This window comes from Gouania willdenowi, chromosome 11, assembly GCF_900634775.1.
Source record: "Gouania willdenowi chromosome 11, fGouWil2.1, whole genome shotgun sequence".
Taxonomy (NCBI): Eukaryota; Metazoa; Chordata; class Actinopteri; order Blenniiformes; family Gobiesocidae; genus Gouania; species Gouania willdenowi.
The window spans coordinates 10,899,431-10,923,666 of record NC_041054.1 but is presented as its reverse complement, the minus strand read 5'-3'; the positions used below and the strand labels follow the sequence as shown (position 1 = coordinate 10,923,666).

The following is a 24,236-nucleotide window of genomic DNA, read 5'->3' as shown; positions in this document are numbered from 1 at the left end:
TACGGTACTTAGTCACATGGATGAATCCTTTTTACTGATTAAGGTAATGACTGATTAAAGATGCTAAAGTATTTGTTGTATGATGACAGCATTACTTATACAAGATAATGTACATGATTAGTTCTTACACTTAAAGGCTCAGCTATTAAAAGTATGCTTAATAAAGTGATAGTTAATATGCTATTCAAAGGAACAGAAGATGGTTTTTGTTTTTTGTTTTTATTACACGTATCGTTTCAGATTTTATGTTCGATAAGCTTGGGGAACTTTAGGAAGATTTAAAAGATGTAGCTGTTGCAATTGTAACGTTGAAGCATTGTCTGTATGGTAAAAGTGTGTGGGATGATTTCATTCTGGCCTCTGGTAATGGTAACACACACACACACACACACACACACACACACACACACACACAACACAGGTGGGTGATTGATAAGATGATATGACTCATTTTGACCAGCCAAGAACTCAGTATACACACACACACACACACACACACACACAGTATCACATCAAACGTCATATGAACTGCTTCGATTGAGGCTCAGATCACAGCTGGGTAAATATGTCTCCTTTTATTGCCTCCCCTATTATTACACCACCCCCTCTTCCTGGTTCCTTTCTTTTTCTCGCCCCCTATTTCCAGGATGTTATTTACAGCCCAGCCTCCCATAAAACACACCAGCAAACCAATTGACTGGGTGATGTCCTAATAATCACACACAGACGCACCCTCTTCCAGTAGCTCCTAAATGTGTGTTTGTAACCGTTTATTTCTTTATCAATTGGTTGATGTATTTTATCATCCTAACAGCACTGTGGGTTTTTTATTGTATAACTCATGTTGGCTCTTGGTCGTATGTGGCTCTCTACCAGTTTGTTCCCTGTCAGGACACATTCATCACATTACCTTCATATACAGACTCGCCTTCACATGAAAATATCAAGTAGCTGCAAGCAACAGCCATGGATTTACACAGCAAACGGTTACATAACTGTAACAGCATCTCAGACGAGTCCATAATGTCATAAGTGTAAAAACTGAAAGTGTACGGATAAGTCAAAGATAGCAAATAAAACTGTAATATGAATTCACATCATAACAAATAATATTTCTCTCCATTGTGTACTGAAGGAGGAAGTGGTTAGGAGAGGAAGAGGTTAGCACCTCTAAGTCTGAGATCAAGATATTTTCACAGAAAATGAAACTCTGCTCGCTTCTGGAAACTGATCACAAGCAAGTGGCTGCAGAGATGCTGCAGGCACTTTACGCTTCTGAAAAAATCCAAGAAAGCTGGAGTTAAAATAGTTATAACGCAACACATTCTCTCATTGTCGATAAAAGTTTTTACGCTTTCATGAGGAGGAATTTCAGACATTTTGATATTGAAATGTGTCACAAAAGCGACATGGAAACACTTTTTCCGCAAAAACACGTCACAGAACGTGACGTACCTGGTCACATGACCACTTCTCTCCCAGAAAACATGATGCGGTATGTGTAAACAGAAGAGGAGACGAGACCGGGACATTTCTTAGCATAATACTTAAAAATAATTACTTCCACATTATACGTGAAACAACAAAGAAATACAGAGTGTTATAAGGAGGTTTGGAGCGTCCACCTTCCTGCAGTGAAGTCTCTTAAGAGTTACGAGGCTCCTGCTTAAAACACAACCTTTAATGGAAACACATTCCAAGCGCAGTGATACTTTGTCGACATTTAGAAATGTAACTTTTGTTTTGGGAAAATCTGTAACGGAAACCCAGCTTGAGCGGCTTCCTGGTGAGCTTTGTTTGGACATTAACGGCCCTATGCTCAGCTCAGAACCTACTTGAGACATTTTTTCTTCTTTAGCCCCGGATTCCAGAAAAAGATCTAGAAGAACCTGCTGCTTCCAAAACTGACACTAAACCTCATTTAGATTAAGAAGGCATGAAGATTTGAAGTAATTATGATAATGATCTATTTTCAAATTAGGACCTTACATAATCCCAAATTAAACAAAGACACTGGTTAGATTTGTGTTTAAGGTTTCTCATGTGTTTAAAACGAGAGGTATTTTTAGATTAAAGAGGTATCAGTATGATTTTAATCTGAACTCCAGCAGTGTGAGTCAGAGAAGTATTAACTGACTGTAGTGTGGCTGTAAATCTCCTATTCTTTTTTCATTTGGTCCTCCGTAAAGGAGCAACAACAGGCAGCTGCCACGGAGATGGATGTGCTGTGTCATCACTTCCGCTGCCAAATGATGGGTAGCCTCACAAGTCCTCCCTGCTACACTCCATATCGACTCCTCCATTCCTTTTCATTTGTACCTTCTTTTCTCTCGCTGCCTGCTCCCTGCACACATCAGCTCTCCTTCTGGCTAATATTTCATTTTTTAAACTTAATCTCCTCTTCTCTGCATCCTGCACTTTTTCTCCTCGCCCTCTCCTTGATCTCTTTTCTACTCTCCATCTGTTTTATCTAGGTTCATATGAAACTTTAATTGCATGTAAATCAAAGCTCTGCAGAAATAACTTTCTTTTGTGCTGCTAAGAGAATTTAGATGACAGAAATATGGCAGAGAAGTTGACTTCTTCACTGCCTCTGATATGTAAAGCCACAGGATTAACCTGACGTGAGGGTGAATACTTGGATAGATCCACATAAGCAAGTTAAGTTCAAATCTAGTTCTTTTTTTTACTTAAAAAATCTCACAACACCCTACCAATCCAAAGCACTTATAATAACACGTGTCATACCAAAATAATGTCTGAATTTACTCATGGGAAACTCATGCTTGTTTAGATCAACATAAAGCTGATATCCTGATTGTATTGTATCATCAGTTTTGGACACAAACAAATTATACCAGTCTGTAAAAATAAAAGCAAAACTGTGTCTGTAAGGTGGTCACAGACCTGCCAACTGACACCGTGGTCTGAGCAGTTGAACCACTTATTTGTAGTACTTAGAGCAAGATTTGTTTCGTCTTCTTTATTTTAACAGACTGGCATTTGACAGTTGAAACATGTTGGGAGATAAACATTTCCTGAAAAACCTTGTCTGAATAAATTAAACCTCAACTTAACATACTGTTAAGAAAGAAGACAAAATGAATCTTGCTGGAACTATTGCGTGGAAGTCAAGTGAAACTTCAACTGAACCATCAAAGGCGATCAGCAGAACTCCTCTGACGAAGACTGGCAGTTGACAGTCGAAACATGTCGGGATAATAAAATTTCCAGAAAAAACTTGTCTGAATAAACAAAACCTCAACATAACATACTTATTTGTAGCTTCTGAACCAAACCAGTATTTCACATCCTGAGCCAAACTTTATTATCTGTCTGAACATGCAGGTTTAGAATTGGGTTCAGCAACTTGCACAGGCATGGAACACCGCTGGTCTGAGTGAAACTGTCCTCAGATTCATAACATGTGCCTTATGATTAGGATTAGGCACAAGTTGAATTTAAACACCACTTGTTCCTCATTGAAAAGATTAAATGAGACTTGAAGGCACACCGTGGATTTTTTAATGGTTAATGGTCCACTAATCGCAGCAATAGTTCAGTTAAACGGATACTTTAGTAAAGGAAGTCGGCAAGTCAGATCCGTAACTTTGGGATAAGGATTGGCTCTAAGGGATTGGCTCTAAGGGCTGGGCTCGCGCCGCAGCTACAGTCTTTGGGCTGGAGGAACAGCCGGCCCCCTTTACCGAGGGTCAGCGCGGCGGCCGGGGTCAGGTCGCCCGTCCCCTCCGAACCCCGGCAAGGGGGCCGACAATGGCGGTGAGGCCAGGGAGTCGGGGGGAAGCGCCACCGACACAGACCGAGCACCGGGTCTGCGACGCCGGGGAGAAGAGTGCGGCGGTGGGGGCTGCTCCTCCAGCCCATAGACTGTAGCTGCGGCACGAGCCCAGCCCTTAGAGCCAATCCTTATCCCAAAGTTACAGGTCAACTACTGTCTGCAAACACAATCAGAAGACAATTGAGGCTGGCCCGACTGTTTGATGATTTTTGCGACAGTGCTGCGGCGCTTGTGGCCACGACGGGCGCTTGCGTGAAAGTTACCGATCTAGCGCCCCTAGTTGCCCGAAGTTACATAGTGTGCCTTTAAAGTCCTACAGTTAGGCATCCTTTGTGTAAGTTTGCAAAAAAGTGTTTAATGTGGCTGAACACAAAACATTTAAAAGATGCAATAAATTGCAAGATTTCTAACAGGGGTTACGATGCATAATTAATGCTGTATTTTAAGACTGCAAGAATGCAGAAGCTGGAAGCGCTAACACCACATTGTCTGTGATACAGTAACAGCAACCATCGTGCTATTAAAGATTGACTTCCTCTCTCATATTATTGCTGAAAAACCCCTGCTCCGCTCATTACTCTCTAATTATACTATAATCTCTGTGACTTGACATGGGGCTAAATACTTTAACACATCTATACAGAGTGTAAAGTCACGAATAGTGACTGATCTGTTTTCCACTCACAGTCTTATGTCAGTTGACTTGTTTTACAAGCCTCCCCTTAGACACCATTGCAATGAGTGATTAGTCGGAGGAAGATTCATGAATTAAAGCTGTCATATCATCTCAGACTCCTCTAAATGAGTCATTGGAGGATATATTTTGCAGGGTAAAGATGAAAGTCTGCCAGTGATTTTACAGAAATTTTTGACATGCATAAACTACTTTAGCAAATGCCTGGAATTCAACATAAAAATTAATGAAAAAAGGAAGTCAAAAAATTCTTGGATAAATAAATTAAACATTAATTTGCTTAACTAATGTTTTGTTGCCTCACAGATGGTCTACAATTGCACCTTTTCCCACATGTGTTGTATCTCAGTAGGTGGGTTATTACCTCTTTCCCCCCCTCGCTCCTCCTGTCCCTCTGGGATGTGGAGAAGGAGGAGAAATGGCGTTTGGTTTGATAGCAGGAGCTGGTCTAATTAGCTCTGATGCAAAACCAACATTTGAGGGTTGACACAATAGACAGACTCATAGCTGAACTATTTTGCTCAGCATAAAAACCCCACCCCCCACTGTCTTATGTAAGGGTATGTAGTGGAACTAATGTCAGCTAGACCTCTCATTTGGACAGAGGTCATGCTGCATAGGCAATTGTCTTCATTCCTCTTAGTCTTTGCTTTTTCTTACCCATTGCAGATGCAGATGAATGTACGCATTAATGTTCACCATTGGGGTCATGTATCTTTGGTAATGTGTCACAAATGTAAAAAGATGATGGTTATCAGCTAGAAAAAACATTCTCAGATGCACATGCACCGCGGTTATCCTCCTGAGAATTAGGGAACAGGGTATATATAGAGTAAATGATTTATTTATTTTTTTTGTAATTTCCTGCAACTTCAAATCTGAAACAACAACGTTAAGGTCAGAATTTTACACAGATGTTTTTATTTTTTATCTTATGATATTTTTCCCACAGTGAACAACCAAAGGGTTTGACTGAAAAATGATAGCAAAGCATCAATGCCGTACAAAACTCTCACCATCTCCTGTGATTGTGAAATCCACTTAAGTATTCATTGTTACATTACCTACTTTTCTTAGAAAATACATCAAAAGTCTTCATTACCACCCAAAATGGGTGTGGAGTTTTGAATTTAAACAAAGAGCTATCAAGCTAGTAAAATATTAGCAAGCTAATAAATTATTTTAATGTCGGTCATATTAGGAACTGAGATTCGTTAGAAAAATGTGTTAATCGTTCTAAAAAGACTTACCTTACTCTGACACCAGATATATTACAGGTCATCTGTATATTTAAACAAACTAAAACACGATTGTTCTTGGTAAATAAAAGGGGAAAATATATAATAAATATAAACAGTATCTTAACAATAGTTGACTCTCTTTCCTGAAATTGACATTTTGCTAAATATATCCCAGCCTTAAAAAAATTGCTCCCATCATCCCATCCTATCACATAAGGTCTCATTAAAAAGTTTAGGATGTCATCTATAAAGCCCATCTGGAATGAATACTGTAGCTCAAAAGTGTGTAAAGCTCCAGACCAAAACTATAGTAGATTAAAAAAGAAAAACCTGGTTCTTATGAGGACAGTAGATAATAGAGAATACAGTTATCATTTGTATTTGGAACGAGTGGACTGCCGATGTGCCAACAACCTTTTTCTTACCTATTTAATGATGACAAATGTTGGGTTTCAAAATAAAATCCAGAGGAGAAACCTGAATCCTTGCCTTGGGACTTAAAATAGGATTTGAGTAAACCAAAATATAACCCAGTAAATTCATACTATCCATCCATCTATTTTCAGACCCGCTTATTTCTGTTTTTCAGAGTCTCGGGGTCTGCTGGTACCTATCTTTGGCTCACACTGGGCGCTATGTGGGGGTACACCCTGGAAAGGGCGTCAGTCCGTCGCAAAAACAGATTCAGAATTTTCCCTAACCCGAACCCTAACTATTGTGGAACATTTATGCATCATTGGACAAATCTGCCCTTTAACACCCATGAATGCTCTTTTCTGAACCCACGGGCCTGCTTTTAGCCTTTAAAGAAAGTTAACTGTTAAGAATTTTTAATTTTTTTTAAAGTACATAGTAAAATACTTTTTGCTGGCAGGAGCACCACTGTGAACAGGAGTGTGTGTGTGATAAGTTGCATCATCACTGAGCATAAAGCTCTTTGTGAGGAGCTATCCTCAGGCCTAGATTAGGCATCAGACTACGATTCATGCTGAAGCTACTAGAAGCCCTCACAAGTATGAGAGAGACAGAGAGAATCTGTAAAATATGCAGTGACAGGGTAAAACTAAGTCCTGGTTCAAAGAGAAATGCTACAGATAGCTTTTGTTATCTTTGTCGCGGTATAAGAAACACATTTGAAATATTTAGAGTCACACTCCAGCACAGAAGAGATGAAGAAGCTCTTGTTTTTCAATGCAGTGTTACATTCAAGAAGACAATTGGTACGACAGCGATGTAGCTGTGCTTTGATTCCCATCATTACCATGACATTTAAATGTGATAAGGAGAGAAGAGCTATGGAACTATTTCACATTTGTCATGATGAGAGAGTCTTTTCATTGTATACACAAAAGCTTTTCTTTTTTTTTTGCTTGAACTACTGTCATACGGCAGCTCACACTTTTTGCCAACAAACGCAGTGCAGTCAACTCGACATCAGAGCTTACTGCTTCACAATGGAAACCCAGGATGGAGTGTTTCTGAATGCTGAGTTTGACGTCTTCATTTGCAACTCGGTCTTTTTGGTGACACAGAAATGTGTGTAGGAGTCATTGTAGTCATACGACTGTATTCTTTATTTCTTCTTTCTGGCTTTCCCTTATTGCTATCTCTCTATGGAAGTAAGTCATCGCAACTGAATATGCTGCATTTCATAGTCAGTGGATTTTACAGCCCAGAGCGATGCCTTATATTTTTCAGATAATTTCAGATATTTAAGACCATTTTAGCACCGCAGCTGCTCGACCAGGGTCGAGTTAAGAGGATGAGTAAATTGCTCCACGTCTGTTTGAAGTGAACCCATTTATATCTTCTAGGCTAACACTTGGCTAACTCTCAAACTCCATTTATAAAAAGAAACAAAAAGTACCACACCTGCTCATTATCCATCACCCTTTTCGCTGCACTTTCTGGTGCCTGGCTGTGTTCAAAGTTATTACCTTCCCTATCTCAACAGTATACCTTGTTGTGACCTTTTCGCCACCTGTCTCATTCTTATTAAAGCAAATGTAGTCTGTACTGCCTCTGCTGACTTTATTTACTCTTTTCTCCACTGCAGAATTGCTAAAAGTCTGTGATAGTCAAGGTGATCTTCCTGCTTCTTTATCCTGATCTCATTTGGTTGTGTTTAATGCATTTCATGATGTCATTGGATATTAATTTGCCAAATATTTGCTCCACATGTAGTGTGATATACGTAGCTTTTTCTCAAACAAGGTTCTACTCATTGTGTCAGCATTCATGCTTGGGTTTGCAGGCACTTAAAAATACATAATGAAGCCAGAAAGAAGAAAGGCTCGTTTTTCACAACGCAGCTATGTACCAAAACAAATGCTGGATGTGGGACTCTGATTGCCTACAAGAATAACTAAAGGCCACCAGAGAAATACAAAGCCTCTTGAGGTAAAATGTATTCAAAGGAGAAAACTACCATAGAGTTCATTCAGCAATATCAATTTCAATTCCCAAAATACATCCTGAATCCAGTTTCCTCAGCGTTTGAAATAATAGTTGTTGTGAAAATGCATTATCACTTTCTAAGTACGTGCTGCTGGTAAACAGAAACAGGCTCGCCTCCAATATCAGAAATATACTCTTAGGGAACTTACAGATGGCTTGCAGTAGGAAAATTGGCACATAACATTCAAAGCATGCCAAATAATAGCAGGTGGGAGGGGTAAGGTTGGAGACACAATCAGATGTCATTATTGGCTATCAAACTTCCTAAAATCGTGCCAAACATGCTAATTAGGTTAACTGAGTTCATTATTATTTTAATATTCCTCCGCTGTAGAAGTTCCCCGAAGCAAGATTACGTAGCAGGATACAGATGAACACAAACGTGTTCATCTGTTTATGCTACACTTGCTAGAGATTAGACCACCCGTTTTATGGCGAAAAAATATTGTGGCAATTTGTGATATTGTCCCTAAACATGTAGGTGAGAGTTTAGTCCATGTCATAGCTATTTCCACTTCAGGAGACATGTCCAGTATATTGCGAGCTTTCTCAGCGCATTGTTCAAAAGATTGGGTATTACCGACTCTTTGCCCATATGTTTATGGAGACATATTGCATATAAAGTGTGATGTTGTCGCAAAACATGCATGTGAGGTTATATTCCGTGTCATATTGTTTTTTAAAACCAAAAAATAATAGAAAAATAATAATAATATTGCCATTTCTGTTTCAGGAAATACATTTTGTAATTTCCCTCCATTTTCTGCGATCTCAGAAAAGTGTTTATCCTGTGCCACTGTGGTAGATTAACCCTGAATCTATACATCATCCTCGATGGTAAAGATATCTTTGGCCGTTTCTTTTAACTTTTCTCAGTATTTCCATCATTTTGCTTATATATTGGTGGTCAAATTAAAAAAAAAAAATGTGTGTGGTTTCAAGGAGCGGCTGGACCTGTATCGCCAAGCTTTGTAGTGCTTGTGAAGAAAAAGGCTGGGGTTGTTCATCTTAGGCTAAAATAAGTACAGAGAACATGATGTGAAGTCTGTATAGTTCATCTGATCTTAACAAGGTAATTGAATGTTAACATCCTGCCAGATGGAGCTGACCAGCCCACTGTGGATGACAGACAACAGCAAGGTGCAGCACACACACTCACACACACACACACACACACACACACACACACACACACACACACACACACACACAGAGCGAGAGAGATAGAGGAGAGAGAAAATCAACAGGAAAACGAGCATCTAAGCACAGTCAGACGTACGTCAGCCGGAGATAATCGATCAACAACATATCTTTATTTTCCAAAAGCTCATTACTGTCCCAGCAGCACACAAAGGATTCACCTTATATTGAGCATCTATCCACACAATCCTTTGTTCTGCAGCAATGTCACAGGCTACTTTTTATTTTTTAGCACAAAATTCTTCTGTGCACTACAAAAAGGAACAAATTAGCTGCCTGTTACACTCTCATTTTCTCTTTTCTTTCAAACTCTGTGAGTTGAGTTTACTCCCTAGCTTCCATATGTGTAAAACAACTTTTTTCTTTACTTTGCTTTTATTTCAATCATTTGTACTTGTTACTTGTTTATTTCCCAGTACTTACAGTTTAGTCGGATTTTGGTGTTGGCCAGCTAAATCACGAGATGTAAATTTGAATGTGACATCATACAGTTGTGAATTAGGTCTCATTCCTAGCCAGATGTTTTGGAGCAAGTTTAAAACAAGCATAACAGTAATCCTTTAGCAATAGAGTTTGAGAGGCTGTTGGTGTTGTTGCTGTGCCTTTTATCGCCTTGTTAAAAATTCTTGTGCACTTTACACACAATGCAGACACTCTTAAAGGATTAATATGCTGCAATCAAAGTACAAATTCCACTCAATATTTAAATAGTTGTTTTTTTAACTGCTTCTCCAATCAATTAGCTCTACATAGCAAATCTGCCAAGTTTCACATATGTCACAACACCTGCAGGATGTGTTTACTTCAGAGCAAAACCTCTAATCTATCATTTATCAGCTTCCAGCTTCAGTCTCCCACACTAACATGACATGAGCACTAAAAAAGTGAATCAAAAGGAGCTCATTATGCTCTGTGGAAAAGGTTGCATGCTACATTAGAAAAAAAGTTCCCAGTTTGTCGTAGAGATTCAGAATTGAAAACACCACGGAACCTCTAACAAAGCTGTGTTGAAGAATGTAGGTATAATCTGACAGATTTTGTACAACTCGTGCAAATATGAGTTACTCAGCAGGGTTTTTTTTTTTTATGCAGGAGAGTCAAACGAGTGATGTACAAAGATGTGACAGACGTGCAGTGCGCCGTCTGCCGACCACTTTCTAAGTCTCCTCAGGTCATTGTGAGAGTGACGAGTTGGATTAAGTATGCCTCACACCCTGCAGAGAGTGTCATTCCACATTTCTGTCTCCTTTGCTCCTCTTTTGAATTTCCTTAGCTTTGGGATGTGGGGGTCCTCATCTTGCCCTGTCAGGCTGTGTTTGCATGTTCTTCATGGTTATGTATGAGTTTTCTCTGAGCTCAAGTGTTTTGTATGCGTGCCTGTGATTGCTTGTGTTGCACAGGTGCACAGGTCCCCCTATGTAATCTGGGATGGGCTTCAGCACCCTGTAGTCAGTAATCATAAAAACTACTGGACCTTTACTAATAGAGTTGGATGTTTGCACTAGCAAGTATATAGCACTTAGTATCTTAATACTAGCATTACGCTTTCATGCACTTATGTGTTGTCAATAAACACACCATAACTTTTGGTGTTAGTGCTGATCATTTTAACCAGGCTGTAGTCCAAACTTGATTTTTTTTTTTTCTAGCTTTTCTAGGCTGGAGAACTTTCCAAAGGCCATGTGTGCACATTGTGTATTAACAGTATATGTAGCTATGTCACAATTTTTAAATGCTTCACTTCTTATCAGGGTCACACTGGCCAGTTTTTCTAATTTGGAGGCTAGCACCCTATGAATACCCAACATTAAAAAAAGACATTATCCTTAAAGCGTGGGTTTAACCTCCTACAATGCAAGTAATTAACCCGTTAGAAAAATCCCTCCTCCCCCTGCCTTTCCTTAGCTTTCTGTTGTGCGTGCATTATATTTGTCCCCTAGGAAAAAGGCCAATTTCCCCCTCTTCTCAGCGGCGCATCATGACATAGCCATGCAATAATAGCAACAGCTTCATCTTTTATTTTTATCCAGCTGTGTCATTGTTTGATTACTCTCACGGTTTCTCGGAACAAATTTGCTGATCACGGTTTAATTTGGCAGTCTCAGGAAGTTGCTTTCTCCCGTATTTATCCCTGAGCAGAGACGAGTGAGTGGGAAAGTGTTTTTCATGATTCATTAGGTAACATTTAACAGGCATTAGAAAGGTTTTGCATCGAGGGATTAAAATGCCAAATTAATAAAAAAAAAAAACATTACGAACCACCATCAGTTGTGGTTTACTATATTGCTGTTTTTTCAATCAAACTTCAAGGGCCTGTACTATGAAGCTTGATAATTATATCCTGGATTTATCTCCGTTAGCGGGCTTCACCAAACCAAACATTCTCCATCAGAGAGCAGCTGGACAAAGAACGATATGAACTCGCTAATTTACCTCATTGGCTGCCAGCCATTTTCAGAGCAGCCAATCCCATATTGCCAGGCGTTTTAGATGATTTTCTCTGAACTTTCAAGACCCACAGAATATTGTGTGCTATGACTATGTAAACATAGAAACCACCAAAAGTAAGATTACACTCCTCTTTTTAATCGCGAAAAAAATAAATATTTCCACAGCAGTACAACATAGGCTGGTTTCACCTAAAACAGCTGTTTCTGACCAAAAAACAGAGAAAACAAGCTTTTTGTAAAAAGAAACATATCAAGCAAAACAGTGACTTTGACAGCAATATTTTAGTGACACCTCAAACATCTGAACAGTGGTTTCCTTCTATAAAACAGCAAAAAAAAAAAAAAAAAAAAAACTGAAAAAGGGCTTTTGATGGCAAAAATAACACCTGTCTGCTTCTTTGATACTCCTACTCCACCATGACCACCATCATCTCCTCCAACACTCTTACTATGAGAACCACCGCTAACTAAAACCTGTTCAAGTGTAAGTTGCCTGTATTTTTCCTGATCTGATTTTCTGAGTTTTGCTATTCTTTCTTGACCTTTCCTGGAATATGGGTAAGCCGCGGTTTCTACTTCTGCTACCTGTGATCGGCCATCCAAAGAGCACTGTTGCCACCTGCTGACTCAACAAAATATTCTCTCCAAGTAGGATATTTACAGGGAAGTTGCATAAGGCTTTACTGCAAACGTTTCCACTGAAAAATATAATTGATGTCATTGGCAGTCAATGTTACTAAACCAAGTGACATCTAAAGACGTCAATGGCAGTCAGTGAGTTGATTTCAGACAGCCTACTTGCGCTCTCTTGTGACAGGAGTGGAGATTGCAGCGTCAGACCAATCGCAAACATGGACAAACCGTGCAGAGCTACTTACGTCACAATTGAGGAATAATTCTTTAAAAATATGAAGAATTAAAATCCATAATTCAGACCAAAAACAACACTGTTGAATTAATGCAGGAATTGATGAATGTTAGTGCTTAAATTAGTGAGATTATAAACAGACACTTGCAGTTTCACTTTCACTTTTGCTTGTCCGTGGCTCTGATGCTGCGTTCATACAGTTCATCCTACATCATAAGGTGGATAATATTTGTATTTTATATTATCTTACAGGACCGCGGCTCTCTGCATCACCACTGAATACATGAATGAATGAATGAATTTATTTATTGGTCTGAAAGCGCCCGATGTACACAGGCTTTAACAGCTGACTAATGTAGGTCAGTCCATCAGAAAGGAAAGGATTGCATCGATTCCTAAATATTCTCTCTCTCCTGTCAGCGTCACATCATATCCACACAGTGACGTGTTCACACATTGATCCTCCTTTTATTGGGCAGGTTGTTTCCTATAAGAGAACAGATTGGTCAATAGGCGGGACTTTAGTACTCACTCAAATCCTAGCCAGAATAAAACCTAGTCCCAACAAGATTGGGCGTTCAGCCTAAGTTACCATGGTGATTTAACCCAGTAAGAAGTTAGCCAGCTTCGTACTCCAGCACACACTGATTAAATCCCAGAAGTTAGCGTAATAAGAAGAAATCCAGATTGGTAGTAGAGGCCCCAAGGATTAACATGTTATCTCCATGTGTCCATGTCAGTAACTTATTGTTTATTTTCCCAACATGAACACAGCTCCTGAGGCTCCATCACCCTACAAACGATGACTGTGTAAAGTAGGCTCAGTAAATTTATAGATGAATACAGTTTTTTTATCAACCTTGCTTTTATTGTTCCTGAGTTTGGAAAATGCAACACATTCAATATCCTAATATGGATCAACTCGTACCGCCAGACTCATTCAACTCACTGTGCTAAAGTGCAAAACACAAATTCAGAAACATTGACTGGAGTTTAAGATGTTTGCACCCTTTCCTGTGACTCTCTTGGATATATTATCTCATTGTTTGACACTGTGCTGTCAGATAAAAACGACCTGCTCCTCCTCTGACCCAGAAAACAAAACTGTTTCAAGGCCACAGACCCTTTTAGATTCATGTCACAGTGTTCCCATCTGACTAAAGGTCACATATCGGTTCATTTTGTCCCACGTGTACAATGTTTAAAGACATGTTGATCGTGAAACCTGCTGTAGTTCAGTGGTCATCCAATCGTAAACACCTTGAACTCACTAGCTTACAAAGCTGTGGTGTTCATAAATGAATAACAATATTTCTAAAAGACTGGCTTTACATTTTTAACCAATCAAACCTTTTGACTTAGATTTTCTAACTGACACAGACTCTGATGCTGTGCTTTTAACTGTTTTATCTATTTGATGCATTATCTGGCCATTTTTTAATTTGTTACCAAGTTTTACTTTTTGTGTTTCCTTTGACCTTTTTATCATCAGATACTGAGCACTAAAGCCATCCAGAAGGATTTAAGTATTAAGGTTCTTACTTGTATAAATTGGGGTGCATAGGTTCAGGTGATCCCTTTTATCGACTCTCACCCAGCTCACCTGCCAGTAATTGGATTCGCACCAACAACCGTGTAACAGCGTGCTTGTTTTTCTTTATAGGCTGTTTTCCTTTCGGGAGCTGTGCCTTTAGATTCACAGAATTACAAACACAGGCTTGATGTTTGATTTCTCTTATTTCTCTTCTGCTGCTGGGCCTTCCAACCACGAGCATCCATGAGCACTGTGTTATTTTCCATATACACGCATCACATTGAATGAATTCACGTAAAAGAAGGCCAGGAGCCCTGCAGCAAAGGGAGGACGGTACTTTGTAAATGTCAGCATTAAGGGGTAAGTAAAGAGCTCTAATATACATGCAATGCCTGCAGTCTGTCCGCTCATATCGTCCTGTTTCAGAAACATTTATTCACAGAATAAAACATTTACATTTGAACAAATTTGGACAAAATATCACCTCCTAACAACAAAGGCAGCACATTGAATCCTTTTCAAATCTAATACATAGAAAAAAGGTCAAAACATACAAATACTGTTGACTTGTTGTTTGCATCTTTGGGTTTGGGAAATTTTTTCAGTGGTAAGACGTAAGTATCAAATCCTAAAATAGTATGAACTACTGCTAGTTGATGCTGGATCCGTTGTACCATTTCATTTATTTTGTGATAAAGGTCGGGCTACAAGACTCAAAATGCCACTCACTTTGTTCTTGTTCTTGTTCTTCTTGTTGTTGTGTACACTAGTTAAAATCACCACTCCTCTGTTATTTGTGAACGGATCGAGCTGAAATTTGGTAGGAATCATCTATGGATGTCTACGCATCGACGCACAGAGCCCGATTTTTGATTTGGGCTCCCATGGGGGCCCGAAAAGAAAGAAAACAAAAGTCGATTTCTCATTTATTTGCGTGACGTAGGAGTAGTCATTTTCAAATGACTTTGTTGGTTCTCGTTAGATCGGAATGTAGTTTGGTATGAATTCTCTACGAATGAATGCTTGGAGCCCATTTTTTAAATAGGATAGGGGGCCCACCCCCCATTTCAGGTAATTTCCTAATTTATGGGAACATTGTCGTGTGATATATCGTTTATAAGATAATTCAACGTAGATTACAATTTTACGTTGCACAATTTCATTTTTTTTTCTCAGTGGAACCGAGTCATTTCACTGAATTCTTGGGAAGGTGGTACGTGCTACCCGCCGTGGAGACGTTTAGCGGGCCCGGCGGTAGTTAATCAGAACTGGTTTTATATATGAAATTGAGTTGGAATTTTTATTTAATCACTTTTTGTTCTTTTTTTAGCTTTATTTGCTGTATATTTTCTTAATCCTGTACATTTTAAGCACAGTCTATGCATATTTTTACAAAATGACACTGTTTTTAGTCCTTTCATTTATTTTCAAGAACATTTAGGAATCAGTAAAAAAAATTGACCTCCATGAAAATCATTTCTATTTGTCCTTTATGATGGGAGAGCTGTGTTGGGCCAGTGAGTCAGGGACGCTGCACCAGTAGACTTGGCTGACCCAGCTACACATACCTACCATGATGATGCTGATACAGTGTGAAAGCATGCTGAGTTAACCTGGCTTACAGATATTATCAAACATACCTGCATTATCTTCATGCATCATCACCAATGTTAAAACCACAGGAATCTATTCCCATGGCGACTGTTGATGTTACATTAAGATAATTAAAGAAAGCTAACAAAACCTAAAAAAAAAAACCGAGAAAACAAAGCCACTGCTGGGCCAGCTAGATGGAAAAATAAATACACCAGCAAGTGACTTTTGGTGGCTTACTTTTACACAATCAGGCTTTGGTGTCAAACTTATATATGTGATGATGTTACAGTTTAGACACCACACCAACAGTAAGTAAATTGCACTTGGAATGTAGCTAACAAGTACACGCCTCATTGTGCCACAACAAGAAAACTACTTGTAAGTTTTTTGCGGGGGTTAAAAATATCTTATTAGTAACAATTATCATTATTTAAAGTAGTACTGCAACTTAAACTAATTCCCAGTCTGTTTTTTTTAGAGGCTCTGCGTGTTTAGTATCTGCCTGACAGGCACAGCTACAGATGTGACCTTCACACCTCTCATATCTTATAGTGGTACGTTCCTTATACTGCCATGTGGGGTGGGGGGTGGGGGGTGGGAGTGACTTCTTATGCCGAAACTGACGCCTCCGATTTGCTGCAACGTGTGACTGTGTGTGACTGTGACTAACTGACAGGCGGTAAACCAGGTAAATAATAATGACAGCTTGTAGTTTTACCGCCATGACGAAGTGTGTTTATACATCAAATGCTGTCAAAAGTAATTAATCACATCACTCTGGGATTTGTAATTGACTCTTTCATTATGCTACGTCTCTGAAGATCCAGCTATACTATGTTTATCCAGATTAAGCAGTCTTTAGGGGCCGGGGTGTGTTTGCAGGACATATCAGCTTTTTTATCAAATGCAAATTACTCCTCCTGTTGTATCGATTTAAAAGTAACTTTACTTTACCACCTGAGCCATAGGACCTCCCTCGATCCATTGATTGAAGATGAACAAAAAGACAGAGGTCTAAATATGTCTTTATTATTTACAGGTACAAACAATGACTCTCATTACTCTACATGCTCACCCAGTGTTTTCCATTTCCTCCTAATGGCAGCCCCTCATTAGAGTCGTATGAATGCCTGTGGTGGCTGTATCACATCCCATTGCAACGCTCATTTCATTACAAACCTGTAAGAACTCGTTTTGCTCGACAGAATAAAATGGCCATTGTTTTTCTACATTGGTTTATTGCTAAGTCAGTGAAAACAAAACTGTTTTGATGTTGCTGTTTTTGATGTTGTTTTACAGTAATACAACCACATATCCATCCTATGTTCACAACCTTTTTAATGAATAAAATAATAATAATAATAATTAATGGTCCATTTTTCAAGGCTTGCTTTTTTGGGGGGGCAGCCTTTCATTTGTCATACAGTCGCATCTTTTTTATAATAATAAGACATGTTTATTTATTGTTTATTTTCATTTAGGATTATGTATTTTAAAAAAAACATTTATAACAATCTGCAGCTTCTATAATATTTTATTTGTAACACTTAAATTTGTCCCAATGTTTCAGTGAAAATAAACTTTAAAGATGGTTCATTTAATAAAAAAAAAACTGGTCAAGTGCAGCAGTACGTAACTCTACTACATCTGTCACCTGTATTTAGCTTTGTCAACTTGAAGCCTAAAGTAAATCAGATTTTATATGGAGCTCATTGGTTACTAGTGCTCCTATAAGAACAGGCCTGAGGACCCCTCTTGTGGTCCACGCGGGCTACCTGGTGCCTGCGGGCGCCATGTTTGTAACCACTGCCTTAAGGTGTCACTGCTTTTTTTAACGCAAAACATAGCAGATATTGCAACATATACATTATATATTATTATACTTATACATAATAAAGAGTGTGTTAATGATATTATTTTAGACATGCATTCAGACATTTCTGTTGTTTTCTTTAAATGCTGGTGTTTCATATAGGCAGAACACATTAATAGCTTAAACCTCACATTTCAGTCACAATCTGTAGCCTATTCCATACTCCCCATCACTTGTTTTGGGCTTGTGTTAAATACACAAAGTACTTCCTCTAGTCCCACTGACAATGTCTCTGTCATACATATTTGTCCTCCTGCTCAACAGTTACTTTCAAAAGGTGTGAGAGAGAGACAGCCGGGTAGAAAATGAAGCGATTATACGTGTGCGCGTTATTTACGGCACAGGGGCAGCCTTCGGTGGAAACCTGAACACGAACAGAATCTAAAAATACCACGGCTGAGTGAGTACGGCTTAAGAAGAAGCAGCAGTGGCTGTCTGCACTGTCGGTGCTGCTTCTCAGTCTTCGTGTTGTGTGTGTTGCTGTTTCAGAATAAAATATTAAGCCTTTATAGGTAACTGAAACAAATCCCTCTGAGCAGGGGTGGCCCTAAGCATTTTAGCATTCGAGGCAAGATTATAGGAGGCACCCCTTTGCATCAGAGAAGATTCCATCTCCAATTTATATATCTTTATACAACAACATGAATATGTTTGTCTTTGACCATTTATTTTTTTGTTTTTAGGAAACAAAAACCCAATCAAAATAATTACCTAAAAAATACACATAGAAATTACTTTAAAATAAACAAGAAGACACAGTCATCAACATCCCCTGCCAGATTGATTGTCATTATAACTCACAACCTTTAGCTAAATGTCCTAAGTCTAAGAACTTAGATGTATACATGAGAAAATATTATCACATCAGAATATAAAATTACTAAAATCTTAAACGGTTTCTAAGAAAAGCTGTCCTCTTTGGAGATGCCTCGAACAGAGTAAAAAAAAAAAACGGCACACGGGCAATAACTCTGGAAAAAATAATTGGGCACTTCTCATTTTCAAACTCCATCAAGGTATTTATACCCTGAAGCCACGCACCGAATTTGGTTATCCTATCTTAAACGGTTTTTAACAAAGCTGTCCCCTTTGAAGATACTTTGAAAAGAGTAAAGAAAAACGAAACAAAGGCAATAACTCAGGAAAAAATAATTGGGCACTTCTCATTTTCAAATTCCATCAAGGTATTTATACCCTGAAGCCACACACCAAATTTGATTATCCTATCTTAAACGGTTTCTGAGAAAACCTGTCCCCTTTAACTAGGACGGACAGACGCATGGACGGACGGATGGACGGAGCTCAAACCTATATCCCCCTTCCACACTTTTTGGCGGGGATAATAAAAATGAAATATTATTTAAAGCTTTGCGATGTAGTGCAGTTAATTTAATTTAATGTGGCCTTGTTTTTTCGTACTAACAAATAGTGCCAAATACTTTTAGTTTTAGAATACTATAAGATATAAGAAGAACACTATTTTCTTCCTCCATGTCCCCTGGATTCACGGTACCCTTAGCATTTCCATATGGTGCTTAATATTAATGTAAGGTGCCGTCTTTGTGTTTCCTTAACAAAGATGCCACAGCTGATGTAACGAACACAGCCTTCATTCCAGCACTATCTTCAAGGTCTTACCTCACCAGTGTGCCCTTGTCATCTGCTGTACCATGGAAGGATGCAACACAAGAAAACATTCACCCACAACACGTCGTGTATCTTACCGTGACTCACAGTTCACACTTCTGCAACTCTTTGTTTTTCTCTCTTATGATTCAACAAATACAAGCCTCTCAAATATTATCGCAGGCTTATATTTTCCACATAGAAAGACACATTGTAGATCTAGTTTGTGGCTTTTGGAAAGAAGTGAAAGTCGTTTTTTGCAAGGAAAATTTGGTGCCGATATCAATTCCCAGACTTGGTGTGTGATGTTGAAACATTTTCTGGCTAAACATTGAGTTGAATTGGCTGCTGATGACTCCAAAAAGGATAAAGTCTCTTGATAAAAGGGCCTGATAGTGTTGCTTGTTAGTGCTGCTAAGAGCAGCTCGTTACTGCTCCAAATATCCCTGCAAAAAGAGTCTGAAAATGTTTTGATTGATGGTAGTGATTCAAACCTTCTGTGGAAGAGGATTCTTGAATGTCTTTGATAGGATCACGTTGTTCCCAGAGCAGCATGAGCCTCACGGCCGAGGACCAGTGAACAACTTTGCAAAATTTATACTCAATAAAGCTTTTTTCTGTGGGTGCATGTTGGGAAATAACTAATTGTAGAAATGCAAAAGCACAATTGCTGTCCACTGTCTAATCTACAATTCTATGTACTTTGTAGAGTTTGCACTCTGACATAAGACATTTATATTGATCTTTTTAATTGACCGTTTGTCATGCTGAATGCAAATCTTAACCTATTCTTACTTTTATTGTAATTTAAGGTTTCATGCAAAATAGTGCTTGATTAGATCTGCTAGAATGTGACAGCTGTTTCTCACGAACTTTGTAAAAAACTGCTGTTAAAGCTTCAATCCTGCAGCTACAGCCACAATTTGTAACTTACAGTAAAATGTTGCTACAACCTTTAGCAACTTTAGCTCAGCGTGATCAGAGCCTGGTTCTACCTTCCTTCGAGCAATGTTGCCCTGCACAATGTGCAGCAATGCATATTTGTCTTGTTTGATTCAAAATGCAAAAACAAAAGCTGATTCACGAGGAGATAAATTGCCTTTGATGGTACCTTTTCTAACTCCTCTCCACCAGGACTTTTCAAACACCACATTTAAAGGGCAGGACTCGTGAAGCTTGTGAGGTTTGGCCTTTATGCTTCTGTATGAACGTGAATGCCATCTTACAGAATGACATTCACTGAGCCTGCAGGCAGATCCACACACTCGTGTAAACAATAGCAGCTGGGAAATAGACTTTGTGTTTATGAGAAGGTGTAAATGGCAAAGTGCATTAGCAGATAAAGGGTGTTTCGCTCATTTTTCTTCTTTTTTTTGCTGACAAAACACATGCCAAATTATCCACACAAGCTATACTTTCTTTATGGTGCAGCCAGCCTCCTGCATTGGGACAGCTTTATCCCAGTCATCCGTCCTTCCAGAGCCAGTTATGCTAATCAGGTGCTCTGACCAGGATGCATTGATGGATGGATGAATGTTTATACATTAAGTATTTGGCATGTTTTGTTAAACAGTAAAACCCTGAGGTTTTGGCTAACTCGGCTGATAATTTAAAAAAAACAGCTTAATTATGAACGGCGCTCCTGGAGCAGTTAAGACATGCCCAGTCTTTTCTATAAAATCTCTAAAGAACAATTTATGCTATGCTATTCAGTTCTCATTATGCCTCTCTATTCACAATCCTCTCAATCCAACCTCATCGCCACAGATATCAGAGTTTACATGTGCTAGTTTGAACAGAAGGGGTGGGGCCAACAGTGGTGGTTACTCACATAAAAAACCAACCACCAGTCTCAACCAATGGCAAAATTCAATTAAAATAGCCAGGTTTCAACCCACAGAGGGCAGTCACTCTTACATTTTTACAACAAAATACTTCAATTTGAAATACTTTGACTAAAATGTTGGACAAGAATCAATCAACAACAATACTTCATACCTAAGTGGAATTTTGTGTCGATTATGTTTTTTTCATCATGCAATATCTAATGTCACAAGATTTCTTTCAGATGAAGTCTTTCAACGAGTATCATAACAAATGATTTGCGTCTTTATTACGATTGTTTTTCCTTCATTTATTCAACGTCTGCTGTGACTGACTTAATGCAGTTTGTCACTATGAGTCATTGCCTGATGTGGATCTCTGCATGATAACGCAGTATGAATCATGGTCAATGCGTGTGTGGCAGGCGGTGGATAGGAGTTTGTGTGTGAGCTCTACTGTTTGTGATGTACTTTAGTGTAGTATCCTTAAACTTGTAGTTTTGTGTGTAAAGTTGGAGAAAACAGCTAAAATCAATGACAACTGCTTAAAAGTTAGCATAACTGAACCATAAAGGCTAATCCATAGAGTGATTGAAAAATAGTTTTATTAATTTATTTATCTATAGGTGACAGATGACGATACACATTATTATTTGTACAACACTAAAGCCACATTTATCAAAACGTGACTGTATAAAATGTACCACAAAAGGAGAATTGCAAGATAACCCATTTACTTTAACAGATGTACAGTATCTGTTTAGGGCCACCATTGCACCACAGTATTAGAGAAGACTTCTAGTCCACTGTATTCAAGTGAACGTTGCAACACAATAGAATAGCAGACAGTAAGAACAAAAATAAATACCATGATTGTGTTTAAAGCTGTAAAACAGCTTGAATAAAGAAAAGTTGGTCACAACGATGGATGCATTCACAAAGGTGGGCCTAGATGATGCAAATACCGTAAAGGGTCAGCGGGGGCTGATAATGGAGTGAGAATTAGATTACAGACTAAGAGACAAAATAACAGGACCTAATTCAATTTTTGGCTCATCTGTCTACAAGCTTTATTTAGGCCTGAGCACGACGCCCTGGTTCTTATTCCCTGCTGTATTAGTCAGCTGCTACCAAGCCCACACTGTGCCCCCTAACACGAACGGAGCCTCCCTTAGGCCCTGATCTAATAGAGCCATCTCTAAATGACATCACTGGATGCACAAGTACAGTGGGTGAGTCCATGAGGACGGCTTATAAAAGTGAGTGCTCCACTGGGATGTTATTGTTCTTTTTAGTTTTTGTCTCTGTCTGATCAAAGCACCATATGGATCAATAGTGAGCGGCCTGTAGAGTAGAGAATGAATGCCTGAGCAAAATCAGATACCATATGTGGTTATATGAAAGCCTTGTTATATTAAACTTTAAATTTGATCAAACTGTAAGTAATATGTTACATTTATGTAGCTCTCTCTAGTTTTTCTTTGTGGTTTGAACAGTTAGAAGAAAAGGAACTCTGATGATCTGCGGTATTAAATTAACCTCGCGGTCAGTTGTCTCTTCAGTTTAAATCCTTAGACGCTTTGTTCACTAAAATCTCTCATTTGAGTCGCATCAGATTCATGATTTGCTGCCTGTGCTCTTGTCATTAGGCCACATGCAGCCCGGCATCAAAACAGCAGTGGCTTGTGAGGTCCATCAAGAAAGCTGAGAGAAAACTAAGACATTAAAAATACATCAAAAATTTGACCAGTTAAAGTTTTGTCTTTTTTTTTATATATATATATATAACTGCAAAAAAGTATTTATATTGTTAGAACTGGACAAGCCCCCAATTTGTCGTAACCTAGCAAACTAGCGGGAAACAACGTAGTTTCCAATTTAGCTAATTATTATTATAGCGAAAAGACCAACTTAAGCAATGAGGCGTGGTTGCCTAGATATTATTTACATTAACTGAATATTTTCTAAATATCTGTTTACAACTGAACAAAATCATATTGTATTTTACATTCCACATATGTGGAGATGGTGTCGAAAACGTGAGGCCAGTAGTTGTTGGTTTAAAAGTCTGGCCCAAGTTAAACGAACATGTAACTAAATAGCCATGGTATACATTGGTAGATAGAATACATGGTTTCTATATTATCTAGTGATGTCCAAAACCACTTTTTCCACAATGAGTACAAATATGAGTTATCAGATTTCTATACTCAGTGATAACAAGTACCGTATTTTTCGGACTATGAGGCGCACTTAAAATCCTTTAATTTTCTCAAAAATTGACAGTGCGCCTTATAATCAGGTGCGCCTTATGTATGAAATTAACTACTGTGCTTCAACATACTGAACTGAAAAAGTGAGTGTATTGTTCTGTATTTTAAGTGTTAATCCTGAACAATGTTGAGAGTTATTGTTAATGAGTTGAATAAAGTTTGACTTATCTGACTATTTTATTTCGCTTAATGCGTCTTAATAATAATAATAATAATAACAAACCGGTGTGCCTTATAGTCCGGTGCGCCTTTTGTATGAAAATAGACCCAGTCAGACCCATTCATTGATAGTGCGCCTTATAATCCAGTGCGCCTTATAGTCCGAAAAATACGGTACCACTAATTGGATAACTTACTATTTTTTTCTTACATTGTTCTTTTAATGCACTTTTATTGTCACTCTTAGAAACCTTACATTATTTCCACACAGCCATTATTGTTCTTTTGTGACCAAACTGCGTTATTGATAAATCATGTTTTTTCTAAGCCTGTTTATTGAGTACCAGCAGGTGTACTCACCTTGGCATTACGCCTGATACTGTTTTTTAAAAAAGGTGAAAAAACAGAGAATGAATAAGACTCAAGTTTATCAAAGTTATAACTAATTTGTATTATAGCTTCCCTTGTTTGGTCCTCAAACATTTCATTCTCACACATGCATGAGAAAATTTTTGGCTTTTTTTTCTTTTGAAGAATAATCGTCTATGTCTTTGCTGTCAGCACAGGCCAGTCAGTGTCTGCCTGTAGCCTTCAAAAAGTCATACGTTCATTCAGTGACAAAACCCTTTCATCTTCATTGTGA

At 38.5% G+C, this 24,236-nt stretch overlaps 1 protein-coding gene across 5 annotated transcripts in view; it reads left to right on the top strand.

Annotated features, from left to right (window-relative positions):
* The window catches only part of dtnbp1b (dystrobrevin binding protein 1b), an 82,980-nt gene that overhangs the window by 46,970 nt on the left and 11,774 nt on the right, over positions 1-24,236 (top strand). Inside the window, exon 1 of one of the 5 annotated variants that reach the window (XM_028460942.1) lies at positions 22,298-22,420. The exons of the other annotated variants lie outside the window; for them this stretch is intronic. Within the exon in view, the coding sequence (XP_028316743.1) occupies positions 22,402-22,420 (19 nt within the window). The 5' untranslated portion in view covers positions 22,298-22,401. Of the gene's footprint in view, positions 1-22,297; positions 22,421-24,236 lie in introns of those variants that run through there. 5 annotated transcript variants of the gene reach the window in all.